The following is a 20,181-nucleotide window of genomic DNA, read 5'->3' on the forward strand; positions in this document are numbered from 1 at the left end:
GCAGGTCACCCTGGGATTCAACCGTCACAGAGAATGGTGAGTGGAACCCCCTGGTGGTAGTCTTTCAGGAAGTGCCTAGTGGCTCAGTTCATAGAAAGCCTGGGCTTGGACCTGGGTCTAGCTTTCCTCAGCTACCTCATGGTTACTGCACCGATACAGAATGTCAGGATGGGCGTTCACCACGAGGTACCTAGCCCATCACACAACACACAATCCAAACACCCAAACAATGGCAAGAGGTCAAGGAGGGAGCTCAAAGATCCTGCTTCTACCTCTGGTGTCATTGGGTCACAACGTTGGAGGAGGAGCATTAGGACGGACGCAGACAAGCCGTACACCTGCCCCACGTGTGGGAAGCGCTTCTCTGATTACTAAATCCCTAAATTGAGCATCTGGGTATGCTGTTTTTCTCACATGAGACAGACTTGTTTTTTGGTGTGCTGGCATAGCCAAAATAGTGTAACACTATTTCCCCTCTAAATTTGGTTTTGCCTATGTTCTATTCATAACAATTATAAATGTCTCTCTTTTTTATAACACCTTTATATTATAACATCCCTCCCACCGACATAATTTGGCATAATCAGGTGGTACCTGTTCCTTTATGTACTATAAATAGGTGATTAAATCTGTTAATGAATGAGAATTTATGTTGTCCTTTTGATGGGTTGACCTTTAATTTGCTTGTATATTATTTAGAATTAAAATTGTCTTTGGCTTCCTTCAAACGTATAGGTTTCTGTCCTTGCCACCGATGGGATCTAGCCAGCAATTATTTTTCAATCATTTATGGTAATTTTTCTAAACAACTCTGCTCTGAGCTTAACAGATACCAGAGTGTAAGAGGCTAAATCTGTTGTCGAAAATAAGCCCACAAAGTGAGACATTTTGGATGGAGGTCAATTCTTATTTTATTCCTTGTGTTACCATTTTATTTTTAAACTCTGCATCGTTGGGAAGGACTCGTAAGCAAGCATTTCACAGTGAAGTATACACCAGTTGTTTTGGCGAATGCCACAAATAAAACTGATGAGTGTTGAATTCGGTCAACAACAAAAAAATTAATTGCTAATTTGCTACATGAGGCTTATTTGAGTGAATATCAGTTTCGTAATTGTTAGGTTGTTACGAATGCACTGATAGGTGGACGCACGTGGCATTTCGGCAATTTACCCAAAAACGACATTAAATTGGAGTTGTGCTTGTTGTCATAGAGATACAGTTAAAGTCGGAAGTTTACATACACTTAGGTTGGAGTCATTAAAACCAGTTTTTCAACGACTCCACAAATTTCTTGTTAACAAACTATAGTTTTGGCAAGTCAGTTAGGACATCTACTTTGTGCATGACAGAAGTAATTTTTCCAACAATTGTTTACAGACAGATTATTTCACTTATAATTTACTGTATCACAATTCCAGTGGGTCAGAAGTTTACATACACTAAGTTGACTGTGCCTTTAAACAGCTTGGAAAATTAGTGGCTTTAGAAGCTTCTGATAGGCTAATTGACATAATTTGAGTCAGTTGGAAGTGTACCTGTGGACGTATTTCAAGGCCTACCTTCAAACTCAGTGCCTCTTTGCTTGACGTCATAGGAAAATCAAAAGAAATCAGCCAAGACCTCAGAAAAATTATTTTTAGACCTCCACAGGTCTGGCTCATCCTTGGGAGCAATTTCCAAACAGCTGAAGGTACCATGTTCATCTGTACAGACAATAGTACGCAAGTATAAACACCATGGGACCACGCAGCCGTCATACCGCTCAGGAAGGAGATGCATTCTGTCTCCTAGAGATGAACGTACTTCGGTGCGAAAAGTGCAAATTAATCCCAGAACAGCAGCAAAAGGACCTTGTGAAGATGCTGGAGGAAACAGGTAAAAGAGTATCTATATCCACAGTAAAACAAGTCCTATATCGACATAACCTGAAAGGCCGCTCAGCAAGGAAGAAGCCACTGCTCCAAAACCGCCATAAAAAAGCCAGACTACGGTTTGCAACTGCACACGGGGACAAAGATCGTACATTTTGGAGAAATGTCCTCTGGTCTGATGAAACAAAAATAGAACTGTATTGCCATAATGACCATCGTTATGTTTGGAGGAAAAAGGGGGATGCTTGCAAGCCGAAGAACACCATCCCAACCATAAAGCACGGGGGTGGCAGCATCATATTGTGGGGGTGCTTTGCTGCAGGAGGGACTGGTGCACTTCACAAAATAGATAGCATCATGAGAAGGAAAATCATGTGGATATATTGAAGCAACATCTCAAGACATCAGTCAGGAAGTTAAAGCTTGGTCGCAAATGGGTTTTCCAAATGGACAATGACCCCAAGCATACTTCCAAAGTTGTGACAAAATTGCTTAAGGACAAAGTCAATGTATTGGAGTGGCCATCACAAAACCCTGACCTCCAGCCTATAGAAAATGTGTGGGCAGAACTGAAAAAGCGTGCGCGAACAATGAGGCCTTCAAACCTGACTCAGTTACACTAGCTCTGTGAGTGATTTCATTTGATTTGATTTGAATGGGCCAAAATATACCCAACTTATTGTGAGAAGCTTGTGGAAGACTACCCGAAACATTTGACCCAAGTTAAACAATTTAAAGGCAATGCTACCAAATACTAATTGAGTGTATGTAAACTTCTGATCCACTGGGAATGTGATGAAAGAAATAAAAGCTGAAATCAATCACTCAACTATTATTCTGACATTTCACATTCTTAAAATAAAGTGGTGATGCTAACTGACCTAAGACAGGGAATTTTTACTAGGATTAAATGTCAGGAATTGTGAAAAACTGAGTTTAAATGTATTTGGCTAAGGTGTATGTAAACTTCCAAATTCAACTGTAGATGGATATAATCAATTTTTGCATTGACATTGCCATTGAAGGCTTCCACCATTTTATAGTAGTCAACTGGGTGGGGATTCTTATGAGTTGGGAGCAATCAGCCAATAAAGAAGAAAATTGACTACTTTAAAATGGAGATAGCCTCAATGGCGCTGCCATAGACTGTAGAAATATGTCCATACTGTCACAGACACAAAGAGGATGCCGCGTTCAAAACAACTGGGAACTGAAATCTAAAGACAGCTGAGGGGAAAAAAAGGTCATCCATCTTGGAATTCCAAATCGGGGAACTCGGGCCTCTTTCTCGTGCTCTGACATTTCAACCTTTAGATCACTGACGTCATGGTTTGAAGTCCTTCCCCCTGAGTTCCCAGTTGCACCATCAGTCCTCTATCTTGTTTTTTATTTTATTATTTGTGTACTTGTGTACTGTACTGCATTGTTAGGAGCTAATAACATAAGCATTTCGCTGCACTGCGCTATATCATTTGCTGATTTGTGTACACAAACAATTACATTTTGATCTCGCTCGTTGGCTTGTTGTTCCCACTTGCATCGGCCCTCACATTAGCCTAGGATGTTCCCACCTGATCTCACCTCCTCCCGCCTGCCTTCCATCTTTAAAGACAAGTCTTTCCATTTTTAGAGAGGTCACTCGAATATCTTGCCAATATAATAGACAATGGTTGAAGAGGTTTGATGTGTAAATGTAATACGCAGTACCTTATTTCCAGTGGTGTAAAGTACTTAAGTAAAAAATATCTCTACTTTACCATTTCTATTTTAGACAACTTTTACTCCACTATATTCCTAAAGACAATATTTACTTTTTACCTGACATCAAAAAGTACTCCTTACATTTAGAATTCTCAGGCAGGACAGCAATATGGTCCAATTCATGCACCTATCAATATAAGGCATTGTCATCCTCATCATCATTACTGTGCAGCCGTATTCATTGATCTGGCCAAGGCTTTCGACTCTGTCAATCACCACATCCTCATCGGCAGACTCAACAGCCTTGGTTTCTCAAATGATTGCCTCGCCTGGTTCACCAACTACTTCTCTGATAGAGTTCAGTGTGTCAAATCTGAGGGTCTGTTGTCCGGACCTCTGGCACTCTATGGGGGTGCCACAGGGTTCAATTCTTGGACCGACTCTCTTCTCTGTATACATCAATGAGGTCGCTCTTGCTGCTGGTGAGTCTCTGATCCACCTCTACGCAGACGACACCATTCTGTATACTTCCGGCCCTTCTTTGGACACTGTGTTAACAACCCTCCAGGCAAGCTTCAATGCCATACAACTCTCCTTCCGTGGCCTCCAATTGCTCTTAAATACAAGTAAAACTAAATGCATGCTCTTCAACCGATCACTACCTGCACCTACCCGCCTGTCCAACATCACTACTCTGGACGGCTCTGACTTAGAATACGTGGACAACTACAAATACTTAGGTGTCTGGTTAGACTGTAAACTCTCCTTCCAGACCCATATCAAACATCTCCAATCCAAAGTTAAATCTAGAATTGGCTTCCTATTTCGCAACAAAGCATCCTTCACTCATGCTGCCAAACATACCCTTGTAAAACTGACCATCCTACCAATCCTCGACTTTGGCGATGTAATTTACAAAATAGCCTCCAATACCCTACTCAACAAATTGGATGCAGTCTATCACAGTGCAATCCGTTTTGTCACCAAAGCCCCATATACTACCCACCATTGCGACCTGTACGCTCTCGTTGGCTGGCCCTCGCTTCATACTCGTCGCCAAACCCACTGGCTCCATGTCATCTACAAGACCCTGCTAGGTAAAGTCCCCCCTTATCTCAGCTCGCTGGTCACCATAGCATCTCCCACCTGTAGCACACGCTCCAGCAGGTATATCTCTCTGGTCACCCCCAAAACCAATTCTTTCTTTGGCCGTCTCTCTTTCCAGTTCTCTGCTGCCAATGACTGGAATGAACTACAAAAATCTCTGAAACTGGAAACACTTATCTCCCTCACTAGCTTTAAGCACCAACTGTCAGAGCAGCTCACAGATTACTGCACCTGTACATAGCCCACCTATAATTTAGCCCTATCAACTACCTCTTTCCCAACTGTATTTAATTTATTTATTTATTTTGCTCCTTTGCACCCCATTATTTTTATTTATACTTTGCACATTCTTCCATTGCAAAACTACCATTCCAGTGTTTTACTTGCTATATTGTATTTACCTTGCCACCAAGGCCTTTTTTTGCCTTTACCTCCCTTCTCACCTCATTTGCTCACATTGTATATAGACTTGTTTATACTTTATTATTGACTGTATGTTTGTTTTACTCCATGTGTAACTCTGTGTTGTTGTATCTGTCAAACTGCTTTGCTTTATCTTGCTTTATCTTGGCCAGGTCGCAATTGTAAATGAGAACTTGTTCTCAACTTGCCTACCTGGTTAAATAAAGGTAAAATAAAATAAAAATAAATAAAAAAATCCCTACTGCCTCCGATCTGGCGGAATCACTAACACAAAAATTGCATTTGTCAATTACGTCTGAGTGTTGTTGTGCCCCAGTCTGTCCATAAATAAAAATAACAAGAAAGTCGTGCTGTCTGGTTTGCTTAATATAAGGAATTTGATGTAAAGCATTTACTTTTACTAAAAAGTATGACAATTGAGTACTTTTCCCACCACTGTACATCTAAAACCAGATACTTTTACTCAATTAGTGTTTCACTGGGTGACTTTTACTTGAGTCATTTTCTATTGAGGTATATTTACCTTTACTCAAGTATAACAATTGAGTACTTTTTCCACCACTGCATATTTTAAGAACAGCGCAAATACCATTTTTTAAAATTGTTTTAGCCACACCCTTTGAGCTATGACGCCAACCAATAACTTATATTCAGTGTAAACGGAAGTAAACAATGAACAAGAACCATTTCCACGTTAGCGTTTTTATTTAGACGTTTATTATCACCATGGAACTCAAAATATGACTAACTTAACTGCACAGCATTGCATACTTACCCCATGTCGTGTTTAATTCGCGCTGGAGACTGGACTTAGTTGATAGATGTTATCAAGGTAGGGCTAGTTAGCTACTATGGTTTTTCACACTCAAATAGCCTCCATCATGGAGGTGCTAGCGAATGCAGCCGTGGCAGAGGTCTGTAAACTCGTCGATGACGACTATGCAGTGTTTCGTTTGGAAATAACTCAAAGCCAGAAAGAAAACAGGACATTGCGGAGGAAACTACAGCTACTGGAAATGAAGATGACACGGGAGCGCGTCCTCGCCAGTCGTCCCAGTAGTGTCAAGATCCTCGACCGATACAGAGGAATGGCAAGAGGTACATTTTGCAGAAGGCCGAGGATGCGGGGCCTGTCGCCCCGTTCCCCTCTGCGCATGTGTGACTTTAGATGCGTTAACCCAGGGAGGAAGAGGCGAAGCGAGAGTTTTTCTCAACTCAAAATCTGTCCACGAAAATAAGTCCAGGAAGGCATTTTTGTATGGAGGTAAATGAGTGTCGAATTTGGTCAACATAACATGTAATGGCTAATTTCCTACGTGAGGCTAATTTGATCAATATACGTTTCATAATGGTTAGGTTGTTACCAATGCACTGATATAAGTTACATTTCTGCAAATTTGGGGGGAAAACGCCTTTATATCAGAGTTTTGCCTGTTGTCATAGAGATAGATAGAGGACTCGTCATGGATATAACCCGTTTTTAGAATGGACATTGTCATTGAGGGCTTCCACCATTTTAAAGTCATCAACTGGGTGGGTGGGGATTCCTATGAGTTGGGAGCAATCAGCTGAAGAATAAGAAGAAAATTGACTAATTTAAAATAAATAGAGATTGCCTCAATGGCGCTGCCCATGCTCGCAGACTCTAATGGCACAGATACAAAGATGAGTCATCTATATACCTCCTCCCGCCTGCCTTCCATCTTTGAGGACATTATTATCAGGGCTTTCACTCATTATATCTTGTTGGTTAACCAATTAACCAGAATTGGGTCTTTGTCAGCTTTTGGATTGTATGCAATAATTCCCCTGATTACTTATCTTGCACAAAGACATTCCTATTATTTAATCATTGAAAACAATAAGATGCATGGATTATAATCAATCTATAAATAGTATATCAATCAGTTATGCGAAGTGTTACCTTACCTATAATTCTAAAACTGTCGACAGTGTGTAGCGTTGAGCATTGACAGTAGCTAACCTAACCATCTCTTTCCCCCAATCACTCTCTCAGGTGAAGGACATCTCACTGGAGGCCACAGGAGCTTTGTGAAGCCAGTGGGACAAAATGCATGGAGAGATGACCAACCAATCACTGTTGATGAGGGGAGTGGAACCTCAACCCAGCAAGTTATCGTGATAGAGGTTAATGTAACAGTATTACATCAAATTTACAGTACATCAAATGTGGCCAGTTTATTTCAGAAAGGCTCCCCACTGCTATTCACTTGCTTACATGTACTGTACATCCTTATTTATCTGCCATAGGGGAGCTTGCAAGACTTCCCTATGACATTGTTATACAATTCAACCCATGTACCGGTAATAACCTTCTCTCTTCTTGTGGCAGTCTGCAGATACAGAGGCTGCAGTTCCTGGTGTCAAGCAGGAAAGGCCTGAAGGAGAGGAGGACCCACGGCACAGCAGAGACATCCAGACTGAAGTGGCTGGAGCACCCCCTGTTGCCACGGAGGTCCCCAGCATCGCCCCAGCACCACCCAGGACCCGAGGCAACATCACGGAGGTCAGTGGAACGCCGAACGCCGTCCTCAAGCCAGAGACAGACACTGAGACTTTAACTGTAACACACAGGCTCTTACACACAGGATCTGACCACAGATCAGATCCAGAGAGACTGGGGCTGGGGAGACCGGGCTGTCCTCCTGCTCCTAGCTCAGAGTATCTACCGGTATTTCACCAGGGCCAGAGGACGGTTCATCCCCATGGTGATGGTGACACGTTAAACACTGGCGGTGATGATCCGTCTTGTTCTTACGCTACAGAGATGGACCCTGGCAACATGCCCGTGGGTTTAGAGACACAGACTGATCTGTCTAGAGGGGACTGGAACCGATACAGTGGTAGTGTATACTCTGAAGGGTGCCAAGATAAGAAAGTGGAGGTTATCGTCGTAGATGAGGTGACTGTGAAAGTGGAGGGCGACGCTCCTCCCACGTGGAATGCAGATTGTCACTTAGGAGACGGACACTCACAGGGCAGAGATTTCTTAGATTACAGGGAAAGCTTAGAGACAAATCTAAATGTCACAACCCAGTCCCCTTTACACTCGTTCAGGGATCGCAACCTAGTGTCAACATCGATGGGGCCTTCCGATTCACATGGCCGTGTCCTTTTCGATCAGGTATTGAACTCAAACGACAGGGCTAGAGCCCAGGTTCGGGGAGGAGGGTCCACATCAGGCAATAGTAAAGAGAAACGGTTCCTCTGCATGTTCTGTAACAAAAGCTTCAGCTGCTCCCAGAATGTGGAGATCCACCAGAGGGTCCACACAGGGGAGAAACCCTTCAGCTGTACCCAGTGTCATATGCGCTTTGCCCAGGCTGGCCACCTGAAGAGGCACCAGATGGTCCACACAGGGGAGAAACCCTACAGCTGCCCCCAGTGTGAGAAGAGGTTCTCCCGCCAGGACCAGCTGAAGATCCACCTGAATGTCCACACGGGAGAAAGGCTGTTTGCATACAAACGCACTGCGGGAAGAGGTTCTCAGAGAGGCTCTACCTCAGGATGCACCAGCAGAAAAAACATTCCCCTCTAACATAGAAAGTAACCATTCCACTCAATAGCTTCTGACGTTTAGATCAAACCCTGCATCAACAACAAAGAAGACTTTTCAGCAATAAAGATCCACAGATTCATTTGGAATAACAAGAGTAACAGATTTCAGTGTTGAATATTCCTGGGTAGAATATTGCATCCAGACATTGTGTGATGTACAATGGGGTCAGAAATGATTGACACACTTGATAAAGATGAGTAATAATGTCTTTATAAAATAAATCATTCAAACACTGAGCTATATTGTATGTCATTTTAAAAATCTAAATATAATGTATTATTTTATACTAATTAAATTGCTCAGAGAACAATATTTAGTTTAACAAGTAATATTTTTTTTTCTCAAAAAGTTAAGAGGTCAAAATTATTATCACCACTAAAGATTCTTCTAGATAAAGTAGTCAAGTTTGATATTTGGTTCCATAATCCTAGCATGCGATGTCTAAATCAAACTTGTGACTTTACAAACTTATTGGATGCATTTGCAGTTTTGGTTGTGTTTCAGATTATTTTGTGCCCACTAGAAATGAATGGTAAATAACCTTTTACTGCCGTGGGCTAAATCAGGGTCACAGAGTGTTTCTAGGTAGTCTTAAACAAATCTACTTTGAAACAAAAGTATACTCCTCACACACATGGTTATGGGCTTAAAAAAGAAGACACTTGTACCATGTCTGGTATAGAGTTGAAATGTATAAATGTTTGGCTTTGCATAAAAATATTATACTTCATATATATCAAAGACTGAAATATAACAAATCGTTTGAAATAGAAACATCGGATTTGACTTTTGTTTTTAAAGAATGTCTATCAATAACATTCCACCCATGAGGTCTCTAGTGGGCAATTTGGTTAGTTGACTGCAGGAATTAAGTATTTTTTTCCCATATTCATAGCATGCCATGACTACATCAAGCTTGTGACTCTACACATTTGTTGGCGCATTTGCAGTTTGTTTTGGTTGTGTTTCAGATTATTTTGTGCCAAATAGAAATGAATGGTAAATAATGTATTGTGTCATTTTGGTGTCACTTCTGTTGTAAATAAGAATATAATATGTTTCTAAACACTTCTACATCAATGTGATTACTACCATGATTACTGATAATCCTAAATAAATTGTGAATAATGAGAAATATCATACACACAAATTGGGCTGTGGTGGTCATGAAATTTTGTTAATTAACAAACACATTTAGCATCTCCATGCCTTCACACACACAAGCCGCATACAAGCCACTGATGAAGAAAAAATGCTTCACTCTCCCAATAATTACAGAGGGCGCTGTAGCTAGCTAGCTAAGGTTAGCATGCTAGCTAGCTAGCTACACTGACAGCTGTCAGTGTCCTATTTGTTGATGATTATCAACTGCATGGATATTACCACACCCAATTCGTGAATATGTATAAGTAGCCTTTGTCATTCTTTGGAGGTGGATCCTAAACGTGCATTTCCTCCACTTCTTCTGGGGGGATTACATTACAAGATTACATCACAGTAGTTGTCAGAGAGGAAGAGGTGACATGAGAAGATTTACTCAGCCCAAAATCTGTACACGTTTGGGGTTTGAACTGGTTCAGGGAACATAACCGAAAACCGGAAAATAATTACGTTTTTAGAAGAACAGAATAAGAACCGGGAACGAAAGTCATCTATACTGTTCTGGAACAAAAGTGTTATTTTAAAAGCATGGGAACCGGTTAATAAATGTATATTATGTTCTAGGCGTTTTTTTCCAGTCACCCCCACAAACGCAACAAAGCGAAGTGCCTATGCAAAGCCCTCACTCTTGTCACTCAGAAACGTATTCCAGTGTCTGCCTGCCAGATGAAAATCTTTGCCAGTGTGTGTATGCTATCTGCCCCTCCCCATCGAAGCTTGTCTACTAATGACGTTGCAAGCGTGATTCAGATATTAGGGAGAAAGATTTTTAAATAAAGAATGAATTAACTTTTTCTGTGCTAGTTAAGGATACTATAGTTATCAAGTTTCACAATGGATTGATTAACTATAAGAAGGTAAGATGTGTTTTTGTTTTAATTCTGGTGCCCTCTGCACATATGTTATTAGATAGCTAACTAGCTATCTCTGGTCCAATGTTAAGCCAACTCGGAAGCTCAAAGACATCCAAAGTTCCTTCATAGAAGCCGCTCCTCTGTAGGTATAATTCTGTGGGCCTAATTCAGACAATTCATGTCATAACAACAAAATGCCCAGTGCTTCAAGCTAAGCTCCTCTTCCACCCACTCTTGCTCTATCCCCACCTACAGGCGCATCTCGCGCCCAACACTTGTCTGTCCAATGCATGTAAATAGCTTGCCCGCTCCATAGCAAGCTGCTCTATCGTCACTGATTTGGTGAAGTAGTTTAGTGTCGAGCTAGCTGTAAAAACATTTCGATTTCAGAGGTTTAAAAAGGAACCGAAAGGAACGATATAAACCATCGCTTTTTGGGGGTTTTGTTCGATCCGGTTCAGAACTTTATTTTGCTGGTCGGATCAGTGGAACGGAACAAGGGGAAAAATGGTTGTGTTCAGAACTAAAGTATTGGAAAATAATTTGGGTTACAATCCCTGGTCCGTGTGAGATAAAACATGTTTTGTATGGAGGCCTATGAGAGTGTCGAACTACGTGAAAATTATTTGATCAAAAAAAGTTTCGTAATGTTTAGGCTGTTACAAATGTACTGATATAAGTGGATGCGGTTGGTATTACGGCAACTTTGAGAAAAACTATTTAGTTGTGCCTGTTGTTCATTCATGTATCTGCCCTCTCGTTGGCTAGATATCGCCTGCCTTCCATCGTTTAGGACATACATTTCTATTGTTTGAGCGGTCATTCGAATATCTTGTCAACATAATAGATCATCCATGTCTGCGTTCACAGCTGGCGATGCCTAATCGCAATTGGTTATTCCCCATCATTTGCAACAATGTCATTGAGCTTCATCACTGTCTTTCCTTTGAGGTACCTTTGCTGTTTATAAACTTTTATGAATTGATTTTACTCCTGGCTACTCTGAGCTGGGAGTTTTTGTTGTCTTAAAACAGGCTTTAACAGGTTTCCTTGGACCTTTTCTGAGAGTTTTGTGGATATGGGCCATAATCTCACCCCATTCTGCATACATCCAACAGTGCTTTATAACCAATATACACTTACTAAATATACCTACACATACCGACACACTAATAAACATCTACTGTACATGTCAAAATAGTTTGGTCAGGTTTGTCTGATAATGACTTTTGACGTATCATTGCTGACTTTGTACCCACAACCACATATTTACCCACAACATATTTATGTCCACCATGATGGGTTTAACAACAATGAAGTAATTCTGTAACTACAGTATAGGACTCAAACGTAGTGGGGATGGATATACACTCCATGTTGAAAGTGTGTTTATTATTATTTATTATCGTACAACGCATTTCAAAAGAGAGCATACGGACCTATTTTTCTCTCCATATCCCCGCAACCAGGGTTGACTACTTCTGGCTAACGTTTCCGTCCCAGAGCTAGCACCAACTAGCCTGGGGCTAGCCCATGCTAGAACCATCTCCCGGCTCATTCCTGGGCTACAATATCCGGACCCCTTCTACTGCCGGTACGGGGAACGGAACCCCGCCGATCCTCTACGACTGGAATACCAACATAATCTGCCCGAGGATTCCAACTGGCCCCTCAGGTGCGACGCCCGCTGAAGGCCCGTTCTTCTAACCTGCTAGGCCTGCTAGCTACCTAGAGCTACTTGGAACCCTACTAATTCCACGACTGGTCTATCGACGTCACCACACAAAGAGGCAAAAACAGACTTACCCCCATCGCGACGTCCCCCAAAGGCTAACTTGCTAGCCCCGGTCTACTAACTGCTAGCTTGCCTGCCCTGGTCTGCTAACTACTAGCCCCTGCTAACTGCTTGGTTGCTAACCCGGTCTGCTAGCTTGCCAGCCCCGGTCTGCTAACTGCTAGCTTGTTTAGCCCCGGCCTACTAACTGTTAGCATCGGCCTGCTAACTGTCTGAATCGGCGTGTTCCCAGTCAGCCCAACCACTCACTGGACCCATATGTTCACTTGGCTATGCATGCCTCTCTCTAATATCAATATGCCTCGTCCATTACTGTCCTGGTTAGTGATTACTGTCTTATTTCACTGTAGAGCCTCTAGCCCTGCTCAATATGCCTTAACCAACCATGTTGTTCCACCACCTACATATGCGATGACATTACCTGGTTTAAACGTCTCTAGAGACTATATCTCTCTCAGCATTACTCAATGCCTAGGTTTACCTCGAATGTCCTCACATCCTACCTTACCTTTGTCTGTACACTATGCCTTTAATCAGAAACCTTCCTCTTTTTACTCTCTGTTCCGAACGTGCTAGACAGCCAGTTCGTATAGCATTTAGCCGTACCCTTATCCTACTTCTCCTCTGTTCTTCTGGTGATGTAGAGGTTAATACAGGTCCTGCAGTGCCTAGCTCCACTCCCACTCCCCAGGTGCTATCATTTATTGAATTATATAACCGTAATAGCCTTGGTTTCATGCCTGTTAACATTAGAAGCCTACTCCCCAAGTTAGTTTTACTAACTGCTTTAGCACACTCTGCCAACCCGGATGTCTTAGTCGTGTCTGAATCCTGGCTTAGGAAAACCACCAAAAACCTTAATCTCCATCGCTAACTATAACATTTTCCGTCAAGCTAGAACTGCCAAAGGGGGCGGTGTTGCAATCTACTGCAAAGATAGCCTGCAGAGTTCTGTATTACTATCCAAGTCTGTACCCAAACAATTCGAGCTTCTACTTCTAAAAATTCACCTTTCCAAAAACAAGTCTCTCGCTGTTACCACTTGCTATAGACCTCCCTCTGCCCCCAGCTGTGCCCTCGATACCATATGTGAATTGATTGCCCCCCCATCTATCTTCTGAGCTCGTGCTACTAGGTGACCTAAACTGGGACATGCTTAAAACCTCTTAGAGACATGTGAGACGCTAGCGTCCCACCTAGTGAACAGGAAATGGAAGTGTGCAATGCCAAATGCTAATAGTACTCGATAAAACTCCAACTTTCATTAAAACACACATGCAGGGTACTGAATTAAAGCTACACTCGTTGTGAATCTAGCCAACATGTCAGATTTTTAAAATGTTTTTCGGCGAAAGCATGAGAAGCTATTATCTGATAGCATGCAACACCCCGAAATACCTGAAGGGGACGTAAACAAAAGAATTAGCGTAGCCAGCGCTACACAAAACGCAGAAATAAAATATAAAACATTCATTACCTTTGACGAGCTTCTTTGTTGGCACTCCTATATGTCCCATAAACATCACAATTGGGTCTTTTTCCCGATTAAATCCGTCTATGTATACCCAAAATGTCAATTTATATAGCCCGTCTGATCCATCCAAAAGCTCTGTTCCAAAACGTAACGTCATTTTTTAAAATTAAATAAGTTGCCTATATTCTTTGACAAAACACTTCAAACTACTTTTGTAACCCAACTTTAGGTATTTGTAAACGTTAATAATCGATCAAATTGATCACTGGGCGATCTGTATTCAATAGCAGCAGTACTTTGTCTCTCTCCCATAAGTCTCTTCCTGTTTACTGGACGAAAGGAAGGACCTACTTCTCATTCCACAAAGGATTTAAACCAATGAAAATGCCAGTACTGGCGACATTGTGTGGAAGTTGTAGGAACTGCAAGCTCACCGTTATCTATTTTTGCTTGCAATAAACAATTCAGAGACTGGCGGATTAATACTTTTTTGTGTTTTTTGTGACCAGGTTTTTCTTGGGATTTCGCTTGCTGTTCACGTTCTGTTATAGTCACAGACATTATTTAACCAGTTTTAGAAACTTCAGAGTGTTTTCTATCCACACATACTAATCCTATGCATATACTATATTCCTGGCATGAGTAGCAGGACGTTGAAATGTTGCGCGATTTTTAACAAAATGTTGAAATAATTCAGGGGAGCTTTAAGAGGTTTTAACACCCAGGCCATCCTACAATCCAAGCTTGATGCCCTCAATCTCACACAAATTATCAATGAACCTACCAGATACAGCTCCAAATCCGTATACACGGGCACCCTCATAGATGTCATCCTAACTAACTCGCCCACCAAATACACCTTTGCTGTTTTCAATCAAGATCTCAGCGATCACTGCCTCATTGCCTGCATCCGTAATGGGTCAGCGGTCAAACGGCCTCCACTCATCACTGTCAAACGCTCCCTAAAACACTTCTGCGAGCAGGCCTTTCTAATTGACCTGGACAGGGTATCCTGGAATGACAATGACCTCATCCCGTCAGTAGATGATGCCTAGCTATTATTTAAAAGTGCCTTCCTCACCATCTTAAATAAGCATGCCCCATTCAAAAAATGTAGAACTAGGAATAGATATAGTCCTTGGTTCACTCCAGACCTGTCTGCCCTTGACCAGCACTAAAACATCCTGTGGCATTCTGCATCAGCATCGAATAGCCCCCGTGATATGCAACTTTTCAGGGAAGTTAGGAACAAATATACACAGGCAGTTAGGAAAGCTAAGGCTAGCTTTTTCTAACAGAAATTTGCATCCTGTAGTACTAACTCAAAAAAATTCTGGGACAATGAAAAGTCCATGGAGAATAAGAGCACCACCTCCCAGCTGCCCGCTGTTCTGAGGCTAGGAAACCCTGTCACCACCGATAAATCCACTATAATGGAGAATTTCAATAAGCATTTCTCTACGGCTGGCCATGCTTTCCACCTGGCTGCCCCTACCCCGGTCAACTGCCTGGCCCCCTCCACAGCAACCGCCAAAGCCCCCACCATTTCTCCTTTACCCAAATCCAGATAGCTGATGTTCTGAAAGAGCTGCAAAATCTGGACCCCAACAAATCAGCCTGGCTAGACAATCTGGACCCTCTCTTTCTAAAATTATCTGCCGAAATTGTTGTAACCCCTATTACTAGCCTGTTCAACCTCTCTTTCGTATCGTCTGAGATTCCCAAAGATTGTAAAGCTGCCTCGGTCATCCCCCGCTTCAAAGGGGGTGACACTCTAGACCCAAACTGCTACAGACCTATATCTGTCCTACCCTGTCTTTCTAAGGTCTTCGAAAGCCAAGTTAACAAACAGATTACCGACCATTTCGAATCCCACCGTACCTTTTCCGCTATGCAGTCTGGTTTCAGAGTTCGTCATGGGGTGCACCTCAGCCACGCTCAAGGTCCTAAACAACATCATAACCGCCATCGATAAGAGACATTACTGTGCAGCCGTATTCATCGACCTGGCCAAGGCTTTCAACTCTGTCAACCACCACATTCTTATTTTCAGACTCGACAGCCTTGGTTTCTAAAATGATTGCCTCGCCTGGTTTACCAACTACTTCTCTGATAGAGTTCAGTGTGTCAAATCGGAGTGCCTGTTGTCCGGACCGCTGGCTGTTCCTATGGGGGTGCCACAGGGTTCAAACCTCGGGCCGACTCTCTTCTCTGTATACATCAATGATGTTGCTCTTGCTGCTGGTGATTCTCTGGTACACCTCTACGCAGACGACACCATTCTGTATACTTCTGGCCCCTCTTTGGACACTGTGTTAACTAACCTCCAGACAAGCTTCAATGCCATACAACTCTCATTCCGTGGCCTCCAACTGCTCTTAAACACAGGGAAAATTAAATGCATGCTATTCAACCGATCGCTGCCCGCACCTGCTCGCTCGTCCAGCATCACTACTCTGGACGACTCTGACTTAGAATACGTGGACAACTACAAATACCTAGGTGTCTGGTTAGACTGTTAACTCTATATCGCAACGAAGCATCCTTCACTCATGCTGCCAAACATACCCTCTTAAAACTGATCATCCTACCGATCCTCGACTTCGGTGATGCCATCTCTAAAATAGCCTCCAATACTCTACTCAACAAACTGGATGCAGTCTATCACAGTGCCATCCATTTTGTCACCAAAGCCCCATACACTACCCACCATTGCGACCTGTACGCTCTCGTTGGTTGTCCCTCGCTTCATACTCGTCGCCAAACCCACTGGCTACAAGTTATCTACAAGTCTCTGCTAGGTAAAGCCCCGCCTTATCTCAGCTCACTGGTCACCATAGCAGCACCCACTCGTAGCACGTGCTCCAGCAGGTATATCTCACTGGTCACCCCCAAAGCCAATTCCTCCTTTGGTCATCTTTCATTCCAGTTCTCTGCTGCCAATGACTGGAACGAACTACAAAAATCTCTGAAGCTGGAGACTCATATCTCCCTCACTAGCTTTAAGCACTAGCTGTCAGAGCCGCTCACAGACCACTGCACCTGTACATAGTCCACCTATCTACCTACCTCATCCCCACACAGTATTTATTTATTTATCTTGCTCCTTTGCACCCCAGTATCTCTACTTGCACATTCATCTACCATTCCAGTGTTTAATTGCTGTATTGTAATTACTTCGCCACCATGGCCTATTTATTGCCTTAACTCTCTTATCTTACCTAATTTGCACTCACTGTATATAGACTTTTTGTTTTCTTTTGTTCTACTGTATTATTGACTATGTTTGTGTTTTTTCCATGTGTTGTTGTATGTGTCGAATTGCTATGCTTTATCTTGGCCAGGTCCCAGTTGCAAATGAGAACTTGTTCTCAACTAGCCTACCTGGTTAAATAAAGGTGAAATATATATATATATATATTTTTTATCTGTGTGTGTGAGGGAGGGAGTGTATGTCTGTGTAATCTGTATCACCTCTCTCATCCAGGAGGAGGAGGGTCCAGAGGTGCTGTGGGTGAAGGAGGAGGGGTGTGAGGAGGGTCTGGGGAACACTGAGGGGACCATGGTCATGGAGGACAACCAGACTACACCTCCTCCTGAACCCGCAGAGGAATCAGCTGAGCAGCACAGGACCACACACAGTCTCACTGAGGTGAGCCCACTGTGAACTACTGTCTGTATCCACAAAGTATCTTAGAGTAGGAGTACTGATCTAGGATCAGTTTGGCCTTTTAGATCATAATAAATAACATTGTTTGGAAAGTTCCTAGATCAACACTCCTACTCTGAGACTCTTTGTGGATACGGACCCAGGACTTGATTCAATTTGTCTTAACTGTGGGACCAGGCCTTTGAATTATCAAACCATTTGGGATTTTGGCAATGAAAAATGGAAGTCTTCAGTTACAGCTTGCATGCTAGGGGTACCCAAATATTTCCATTCTTTGTGCTAAGCTAGTTAGCATTACTGGACGCAGATACATAATAATGGTATCCACAAGTTCATCTGACTCTGGGGAAGTATAAGAGTGTCTGCTAGATGACTAAAATGTAAATGTAGATAAAATCCGGAACATTGCCAAAATCCTGAACTATCCCTTTAAAGAGTGTCAAGTAATCAAATTAACTAACACTTTTGCATAATATGAAATCAACATGTTTGCATTGTACTCATAGCAATTCCTCATTGCCCAATCAGAAGATGATCCATAGCAGCGTGCTGATATCAGATGTCTTGATCCAACATCCCCTCACTCTGTATCTCTTACAGTCAGTAGACATGGAGGATGGGAAGCCTGATCTGCAGCTGGTCAAAGAAGAGACAATAGAAGACGGACCAGAGAGCATTGATCTGCTGAGTGGGCTAAAGATGGGGGAGCAAGGTAAGAGATATATATATATATATATATATATATAGAGAACATAATAGATATACTTCAATGGGAATAGTGATGCACATGGCTATTATTTTATCTTCATTCATAAAATGAAATCAATACAACTTACACTCAGTGACCAGTTTATCTAGTGCCGGGTCGAACCGCTCTTTGCCTCCAGAACAGCCTGAAATGGTCATACTGGTCAAGGTCATACATTATAAAAAAATACACATTATAATGTATGAACTTGACCAGGTAATTTACAAAAAAAACTCCATATGTAGAGTTCTCTGCCATGTTTGTAAAGTCTATTTTGTAACCTCTTCCTGCAGGTGGTTGGCTGGAGGCTAACAGAGGAGACTGGGCGGCCATCTTGGATTCCAAGACCCAGATGGGTGCAGCCAAGGGCCCAGGGTACGACATCACCGAGCAGGGCAGAACCAGAGGCGACATAGTGAAGGTCAATGGATGGGACAGCGTCCTAAACTCTGGGCTGGGGGACAACACTGTTAATTCCAACCAGAAACAGAGAGTGGAACACAAAATAACATCTGAATTTAGTCTCCATGACAACAGACTTATTGAAACCAGGGCGAGATGTAGATTTGGTCTGCAGGGACAGGGCGGTGTCCATATGCAGCTAGAGAGAACAGACACTGACTCGGCCAGCGATGCTCCCTCCTGCTCCTATAGTTGTGATTCAGAGAGACAGGTGGCGCCTCAGGTTGACCCCCTAACAGATGCTGCCTTCAGCCTGCCTTCTTTAGGATCTATCAACTGGAACATGGACACCGTGACAACACAGACACTTCCTGGCCTTCATCCTCCTCACACTGTCCTAATGTTAAACCAGACCATGCCAGACAATGCCAGTGCATCAACACTAAATGGCTACACAAGCCCATTGAAAAATTACAGTAGTAGTAGCGCTATCAGTAGATCCGGTGGCAAAGAGAAGCGCTTCCCGTGTACGTTCTGTGGGAAAGCCTTCAGTTTCCCCAAACAGGTGGAGATCCACCAGAGGATGCACACGGGGGAGAAACCATTCGGTTGCCACCTGTGCCGGGCCAAATTCTCCCACTCGTCCAGCCTGAAGAGGCACCAGAGGGTCCACACAGGGGTGAAACCCTTCAGCTGTACCCAGTGTCAGATGTGCTTTGCCCAGGCTGGTCATCTGAAGAGGCACCAGAGGGTCCACACGGGAGAGAGGCCGTTCGCCTGTACGCACTGCGGGAAGAGGTTCTCAGAAAGGAGCTACCTCAGGATACACCAACATAAAATGCACAGGGCCCATGTATAGAGTATAGTGACATTTAATGTAGTTTGTTTGTTTGTAGTTTATTCTGGTGGTTTTGGATGTGGTAGCGAATTGGATGAGGTGAACTGAGGAAAGAATGAGCATGATGACTAGATGATATGTCATGCCTGCTCCCGCTCCTCCTCTCTGGCGCTCGAGGGCGCCAGGCTGCCCATCATTACGCACACCTGTCACCGTTATTACACACATCAGCGCTCGCTGGACTACATTGCCTTGTTGATTGCCCCCTGTGTCAGCATTATTGTAGTTTTTGTTTTCCCCTATCCAGACGCTGTCCATATTCTATTCCTGTCCGTGTTTTATTAAATGTTCACTCCTTGTACTTGCTTCTTATCTCCAGCGTCTTTCCTCGCGTGATATTGTGATGATGTCTATAAAAATGCTTCACTGATGAAGAGTGACAACCTTCAACCTTTAGGTTGATACTGGTGTTTTATAATGAGATACGGATAATGCCTTAATTCATGTTTACTTGACATGAAGTAGTGAAGCTGTGTGTAATGTTGAACCTTTTC

General features: G+C 42.8%; 1 protein-coding gene across 1 annotated transcript in view; it reads left to right on the forward strand.

Moving 5' to 3' along the window:
- Nucleotides 1–5,753: 5,753 nt before the first annotated feature.
- LOC110498474 (uncharacterized) overlaps nucleotides 5,754–20,181 on the forward strand; it is a 52,047-nt gene continuing 37,619 nt past the window's right edge. The window contains exons 1-6 of the mRNA XM_021575104.3: nucleotides 5,754–6,203; nucleotides 7,123–7,253; nucleotides 7,459–7,632; nucleotides 17,457–17,621; nucleotides 18,240–18,351; nucleotides 18,681–19,642. Of these exons, the coding sequence (XP_021430779.3) occupies nucleotides 5,957–6,203; nucleotides 7,123–7,253; nucleotides 7,459–7,632; nucleotides 17,457–17,621; nucleotides 18,240–18,351; nucleotides 18,681–19,642 (1,791 nt within the window). The 5' untranslated portion in view covers nucleotides 5,754–5,956. The remainder of the gene's footprint in view (nucleotides 6,204–7,122; nucleotides 7,254–7,458; nucleotides 7,633–17,456; nucleotides 17,622–18,239; nucleotides 18,352–18,680; nucleotides 19,643–20,181) is intronic.

The sequence above is a fragment of the Oncorhynchus mykiss genome, chromosome 19 (genome assembly GCF_057628025.1).
Source record: "Oncorhynchus mykiss isolate SJ-2025 chromosome 19, ASM5762802v1, whole genome shotgun sequence".
Lineage (NCBI taxonomy): Eukaryota > Metazoa > Chordata > Actinopteri > Salmoniformes > Salmonidae > Oncorhynchus > Oncorhynchus mykiss.